This window comes from Lineus longissimus, chromosome 18 (assembly GCF_910592395.1).
Source record: "Lineus longissimus chromosome 18, tnLinLong1.2, whole genome shotgun sequence".
In the NCBI taxonomy this organism is placed as follows: domain Eukaryota; kingdom Metazoa; phylum Nemertea; class Pilidiophora; order Heteronemertea; family Lineidae; genus Lineus; species Lineus longissimus.
This window is the reverse complement of record NC_088325.1, coordinates 4,125,018-4,132,447: the sequence shown is the minus strand read 5'-3', so window position 1 is coordinate 4,132,447 and position 7,430 is coordinate 4,125,018. Positions and strand designations below refer to the sequence as shown.

Here is a 7,430-nt window from a genome sequence, read left to right as displayed (position 1 = left end):
AAGTCGAAGCTTCGGACCTTCCATTGGTTCGGCATCGGGTACTGTAAAGATCGGAAACCGACGAGAAAAATAAACATGTACTAAAGGAATAATACGCCTACTCCTTTAAAGTAGTGAAACCCTGCTGTGCGAAATGTTTCTCAGATTTCTTTTCTGTTCGCGTATATGGAATGAAAGGGTCCGTGGACTCTTGGCTTGACTCAAAAAGATATCAGTTCAACTTAACATAATTTCAGTTCAACTGAAACGGGCGCATGTGACCGCATCGGATCGCCATGTTATTGATGATACGTTTTAGAAAAGGGATGACTTACAATTTTGCCTCGCGAAGTGGACTTGCCAAGCCTGCGGAGAGAAGAAAGTGTCCAGTTGGATTATCTGATTGACTTATGCAGCTGCCAATGCAAACTCCCGACTCAGGCGTTCGACACCTAACTTTTTTCCAGAGCCGGGACTACATTGTAGCCGCTAGTTTGTTAAGTACGTGAAATGAAATCGACGGGGGTTTACAACATTTTGATTTTCACTCATCATATGGAAAGTTCTCTTGAATTATTCGACAGGTATTTGACACGGCGTATTTATTCTTATCGACAAAACGTCGACGGACAGAAAAACTGTTTGCAGAGGATTCGACACAGTAATACAGTATTATAGTGATGACCTCTGAGCGTGTGTGTCAGACTCAGCAAGAGTTTAGAAGCCCCAAGAAAATGAAAAAATCTCTCATTCCCTATTAACCCTTTCCTTCCATAATGAATGGAACATCTTACTATTGCTTTTTCAAGTTGAGCATGGACAAAGAGGGTTGTCCTGTCCCCGGCCCTGAGATAAGAGAAGTCGTGTGAGGAAACATCTCGGTTGGATCTCCTCAGAAAATAAGTTCAAAAACAATATGATGAAGTTCCACTGATTAGAGAAGGAAAGGGTTATGCACAGTTCTGTATTTTCCTCTTTGTTCCAAGGTAGGACTAGTTTACAATTACAATTGTACCCAACATGCCCAAAGAATTGTGAAAAAATGTTAAAATGTTAGAATCAGTCTAACATTAGAGGGGCTATTGGGGGGACGGATGTATTCCCTCTAACGCCAATCCGAGTCCTCACCACATGACGATTGTGACGAGGTCGAGCAAGTGGTAGGGTGAATATCGGCCAAAATAGTTCTCCTCATAATAATCTTGCATTTCGATATTTGTGCAATTTTTCTTCATACAGCGTCTTTATAAAGTTCAACTAGTTGATCAAGAATGTTTGTAGCGGATGTTATCGTTTGGATCGCATTATTCAAAAAGGCTTTTGAATCGAGGTCAAGAGAAATAGTTTTTGGCGCCAACGTCGTCACCAATGGCGGATTTGCACTGGAGTTCGAGGTGCGTGTGTGTGTGCGTAGAATCCATCGAGCGCGTAGGTAAAAGTACAGGACCGACAGGGTAATTGCTATAAAAGGATACTATAATTATAAAACAACTGTGTACTGACTGTAGTTTAAATGTATGTGTAATCCACTGTAATGTTGGCTAAATGATTTTTAAAAATTTACGATTGGCAAAAGAAAGGTGTTTTTTTAAAAGTTAGTCCCCTCCAGCGGTTCGATCGCATGTCACACCGACTGTTTAAAAGTACACCCTTAAAAGTATGTGTTATCCACTGTCAAGTTGGCAAAGTAGTTGAATATTTCTTCAATCAGCGGCAAAATTTTCTTCTTCATTAGCAAATGATTTCATATAACTTACTCACCTCCAGTGGTTCGAAACCATGCTCAAAATCCGCCGTGCAGGACGGTGTAAAGGCACTCAATTGGCACACTCCAAGCTTCCTATCGAAATTAAAGGAATGGCACCTATCGTTGACGCCACACGCAATGCAACAATCCTGGAAACTTCGCGTTTTCCATTCCTTAAAAAAGGGACCAAGAATCCGGATTTTCCTTTGATTGACCTTGGAAGCGGCAAAGCTAATTTCTCTTATCTCAAGAAATTCCGTAGTTTCATATTTTCCGAATCCGAATGCAACCAAAACGTAAACGGAATTCAGCAAAAAGAAATGTACGCACGTCTTTCGCTTCATATTAAAGCGTCTTGACAAATAAACGTTTCATACACTACGGAGTGCAGAGTAGCCCACAATGACGCATCGAAAACGGGAAAAGCGAATATCTCGTACTTGCTAATTTTAATGAATATCGGTAGTTCGCTATTTTTGCATCGTCAATATAAAAACGGGTAAAAGTCGCTATGATAATTTTTGTGCAGCATTATATCCATGCATTCACAGAATTCAGTTTAGATTTGTATTAATGTAACCCTGATGCATCATATATTTCTGTGAATGCTCGACTTTCATTGATATAAGACAGTTTCTAAATATTCAAGCCAAACTTTATTTGATATAAATGCACATGGTCGTTCGATGCCATTTCGAATAACGTTGTTTTCGTTTGGTCGCTGGGCGACACCAGGTTATCCCAAATTTATGGCGCCATGTCCTTGTCCAGGGGTTGGCCATGTTCTGAATTAATGAAACGGTCTTACATCCATGGGATTAGAATACTAGTCTGTAATATATACATAAGCATATTTTCGTTTCAAAATACCAGGCAACCTTATATTCTCCAAAGCAGACATAATATTCAAGTATATTAAGACCACGCTACTAATACAATGTAGTACTATCACTTCGCCGGAGTCTGGCAACCTCAGTAACAATGGAGATAAATACAGAGGGATTTACTATTAATTAAAACATCAGTAATGCCATTATGTTTTGATCCAAGTTTTTCCAATTTTTCCTAATCTAGCTTTTATCGGATCAGAAACCAAATCTTAATCCGTGATTACGACATATACTTAGTTTTCAGCATTGTTGTCGGTTTTCAATACCTAAATTGTTGAGGATTCTAAAACACTTAGTTACAATTTTTACCTCTTATTTTTATGATGGATCATGTATTAACCCCATCTTGCCCACATAGACAACCATAACCTCTTAAGGTCGGTACGTAGAATGTATCCACAGCAGATCTCCGATCGATAATGCTTAAAGGCCTACGCCGTACGTTAAACTTAAGACATGAAATTTGTAATTGAATTTGATAATTTCCCATTACGTACCGAGTATAAATTTCAGCACTTCCGTTGTGTAGACAGATATACGAACACTACAAATATCAAGTTTCAGCAAGTTCGTATGCATGATAACTGTACTACGGAAAGGTGTACAACTGCATTACTATTTCCTGGACCACGAGTATAACCAACGGCGTACCACTTTAAAATATATCAATTTCGAGGTGTCTTACATTAGAAATAGATACCAAATCTGGTGGAATCTCACCTAACGCCGCTGAGTGGAGCTGTTATTTCTCCCAAAACCTTGGCAGCCGCCTCGGTGTTGGCCTTCATTTTAGCTCCATTCCTCGCCGTGTTTAGCGAGACAGCCAATACCCCCAGTTCGGTATAAATTCATTAAGCCACCTTATCTTTTTTGACAAGGGATCGCGTCGAAAACAAATTATTTGTTAAATTCAAATTAACTAACAAATTATTTGTTAAGTTCAAAAACGTCACAGCGGTGAAAAGCTAAGACGTTGTAAGTATTTTTTTTCAAGCATTTATGTTTTTTTGTCAGTACACGATCACTGATAAGATTCGAAGTGGCTATGTCCACAGCAGACGCTGTGTACGCAGGAACAAGTTGGTTGCATGCACAGCATAGGCGAATTAATAAACCGCGTCATCCATGACGTCAGCTGGAGAAAAAATGGCGGTGGCGGTGTCGGTGGAAGAACTCCCCGCTTCCCTTCAAGTTGGGGCAAATTCTCATCCATTCCCTGCCCCCAAGTAAATCTAAGGCGTATGGAGCCCCGGTTTTTGGATGGCATGTGTGCCATATGACCAAAACAGTTTTCTCTAGCCAGCGAAGTCTGCTGTGTACTCTAGACAATGCGCGTGCCTGTACATTGTATACACCACATGTTGTGTATTCAAGAGAAAATGTTGCTAGCTTTATAACGAGCCTAATGAATAGTAATATAAAACGCTGTGAACTTAAAACTACTGTGTGTTGCATACACAGCATGCTATGTATATATCCTCTTCCAATATGATTCGCCATTCAATTACACGATATTGTTGTCAGTCGGAAAGTGGCGGCGAATTCCGGCTGGCTGAATCTTCCTACAGTTTTTCTGAAGCGAGCGCTGGCAGGGATATCCCGCAACGCGGCCCACCTTCAACTCGGCCATTGTCTCATCTTCCCTGCCAAGTTATGCATTGTAGAAGTATCATTGTGGTTGAAAGGGGGGGGGGGGCATCAAGGGGTGCTAGAGTCACACTGCTGCCTCGGATATTTCTAGAGGCGGCCATAACGGGAGGGACTTTACAAAACGGCAAGGTCAGTCATATTCGCCTTGGGAGGGATTCGAAAGTACTTCTCCACGGAGTTGCTGCCTTGGTTAGGGTGGTAGGCGGCCCTGGCGGGCAGGGACTCGACGTTTATGTAGAAGGACTCCCCTGGTTTGAACCAGACAAAAGGGAGATTGTGACATCCGTTCGAGTTTCTTGGCGTCAGGTACAGCTCTATGTCAGTCTGAAAGAAAAGGATTTACAGTACAGGGCCATATAGATATTTAACACCCACAGGACCAATATGATTCGAGAGGGAAATACGTGATTCAATGTAGCAAATAGCAGTCATATCGACTAACCAACCTCGTCGGTAGGCTGTGTTTGCAAAAGGCGATAAAGATCGGCAAAATGCAATGACACCATTTTTATAATCCCAGTTGCGTCAAAGGCCGCTCCACAAATCGGTAAATGTATCAATTAAATGTCCTGGAAATGCTGTAGACATCTTCTGTGGATTCCTACGAACCAAGAAATGTGTGGATTATGGTGCCTGTTACGCAAGAAAGATTGGTCTCGCCGGGAACTGGAACAATACCTTGAATCGTGTGCCGGAAGCCGATATTTGAGGCGGCCCATGACACCGTCCACCGCACTGTGCAGTGCCACCTACACTTGAGAGGGTGTATTGGGGGACGAGATTGGTGGGCGTGGGCCCGCTGATCGCGAATCAAAACAATAAAAACCGAAGGACACACTACTTCCAGACGTTGTCCGAAAAAACCCTTGAAGAGCTCACAAACCTTAATTTATTTTTAAGAGTGTACTATTTTATTCGGTGGTAAATTTGATTGACATCTCATTGAAGATTGCAATTTTCTACCCGAGTGTATAATGATGGCCCACCTCTGATTTTCAACCCACCTGTCGTCCTACTTGATTCCAATCAACTCTGGAAAGGTTATAAACGAGGCAGGTGACGAGTTGGCCAAGGTCGCGCCCACTGGTGGCTATGATCGCAACCATGACACCTTTCAACGCAGAGATACTTGCTGGAATAGAAATAAGGGATCGATGGTTAGTTTGTACACACAATTTTCCGATCCACCCTATTGTGCGCATGCGTACGCTAGAGCGCTCTAACCTGCGCCACCTGCCTTCGCATGCAAAGAGATCGTCAGTCGGGTGTATGTAGTTAATCGCGAGGTGTCTTTGTTCTACACTGTTAGACTTTTAAAAATTGATGATTCGAAATCCCCTTTCCAACCTCGAGGTATATTCATGATGAATATTAGCGTCTCAAGCCATTCGCTAATGGATACCTCAGCAATGACGTCACGCTTACCGTCCGGTGGTTTGAACGAAATTCGCATTAGAAACCTGTGTCGGTGTTTGTGGAATGTGACGGCAAGATCACGTGGTGCTCCAGGCCACTCGGAAGCCCTCGGCAGGGCACTCGGGTTCTGGCATCCTAAACAAGAAATATGGAACGAAACAAACTGCTTATCAAGGAAAGGTAGATGTGACAGGGCTCAAAGAGTTCCCACCATCAGCGAATTCCTTATTGCCTAAGGTTAAGGTATCGCTAGCTGTAGGCTTGAAGCTTAACACAACAAGATAACAATAGGGTAGGACTATTACATTGGTGGACTTCTATTCCTTTTACGCCGACACCGAAGCCTAGAAAAAAACTTGAAAAAATACAGTGTAGTTATGTGAACTGCTATTTTAAAAGGGACAACGTGGGTGTAGGATTTACCTGACGAGAAGAAAAATACCCCCTGCTTGCCATCATACGTCGCCACCTGTAGAATCACATTACAACTGATCTCGAAAAACGATTTTTGCTAGGGTTGTGAGGCAGCCTTGGACATGGCTTGTGAAACTCAGGTAGGCCTTTGGATACATGCAGTTCTATAGTGCATTGGTTATTACAGTTCAATGGTTTTTCAATTATCCTGTTAATTTGGAGATGTCACGGTCCTGCTGGAAACCATTTTTGGATGAAAAAACCACAATATATCAAGCCTAAGTTGTCCCTTTAAGATAACAATATATTTGTTGCGGTTACAGAAGTTCCTTCGCTGTCCCAACCAGCCTAAGCTGATGCAGTCCACGATGAATTTACCTTGTCCATAGTTGATTACCCTGCAAGGCTGGTAACCGGCTGAGCGTGTCTGAAAAGTCAAAAGTATCATCAAAGAAATGCACTCCACCAGAAAAGTTTGAACATTTAGGAGGCATGCAGTTGTTGCGATTTTCAAGCATTTCAGGCATCAAATAGGATTGCGTTGACGTGCGAACCTTACCCCCCCCCCCTCCGATCCGCGCCTGTTTCTGCTGGGACAAAGAATTGTTATCGACTAATATATCACTAGAAACAATTTTGGTCAAATAATCTATAAGGGCTACTTTGGAAGCGTTTTGGTCATCACCATAGATTGTTAGAAGAAAAATCCCGATTCCCATTTGTCATATCCTGCAAATTCCGCTTCCAGACGGCACCTTCGTCCCGATTTTCCCGAGGAAATGTTCCTCTATCCCGAATCCCTATAGTCATTTTCGGGCAATCCCGGCGACCCGAAAAAGAATATTTCCTCCCTCGTGTGGGTGTAAGCCATTGCTGTACATGTATATACCGTGCATACATTTGTATATAAGGATGGGATACTGAGACTTGTAAAACCTCTTGGGCATGCATTTACCACGGTTACAGATTGTGCGCACCTTAAATCTGCAATATCCACAAGTAATAGGGTACCCTTTAATCGACAGAATCAACGACATCAACAAAAATCCGAACAAAATCCACGTCGAATGCATGTTGAAGGCATACGTGCGTCTTCAGCTCCACTAAATGAATTCTTTCTAACAGTAATTGGCTAACGATATTCATTATATTAACAGATACAAGATACAACTTCCTGGGTTAGACAGTAATGAGGCCAAAGTTTCAATAAGTCGGGTCGTTGCCAACAACTGGGGCAACGCTGTTGAAGACAGAAGAAGAACATCTAAATTTAAATTCAGATAAATTTGGAGATTCTTTTGGAAGGTGGTCTTGATTGCGCAATTTATCCTGAA

General features: G+C 42.1%; 1 protein-coding gene across 1 annotated transcript; it reads right to left on the bottom strand.

Moving 5' to 3' along the window:
- Positions 1-3,961: 3,961 nt before the first annotated feature.
- LOC135502316 (uncharacterized) lies at positions 3,962-7,430 on the bottom strand. Its single transcript, XM_064795042.1, has 5 exons — positions 7,074-7,430; positions 6,475-6,523; positions 5,692-5,817; positions 5,271-5,398; positions 3,962-4,590 (listed from the first exon to the last, which is right to left on the bottom strand). Exons 1-5 carry the CDS (start codon positions 7,167-7,169, stop codon positions 4,381-4,383), a joined length of 609 nt encoding a protein of 202 aa, XP_064651112.1. The 5' UTR covers positions 7,170-7,430; the 3' UTR covers positions 3,962-4,380.

Coding starts and splice junctions, on each gene's coding strand:
- LOC135502316 (XM_064795042.1), bottom strand. CDS start 7,169: ATGCATTCGACGTGGATTTTGTTCGGATTTTTGTTGATGTCGTTGATT. Junction 5,818..6,474: donor GGTAATCAACTATGGACAAG/GTAAATTCATCG, acceptor TTTCTTGTTTAG/GATGCCAGAACCCGAGTGCC. Junction 4,591..5,270: donor GGAATCAAGTAGGACGACAG/GTGGGTTGAAAA, acceptor CTTTTCTTTCAG/ACTGACATAGAGCTGTACCT.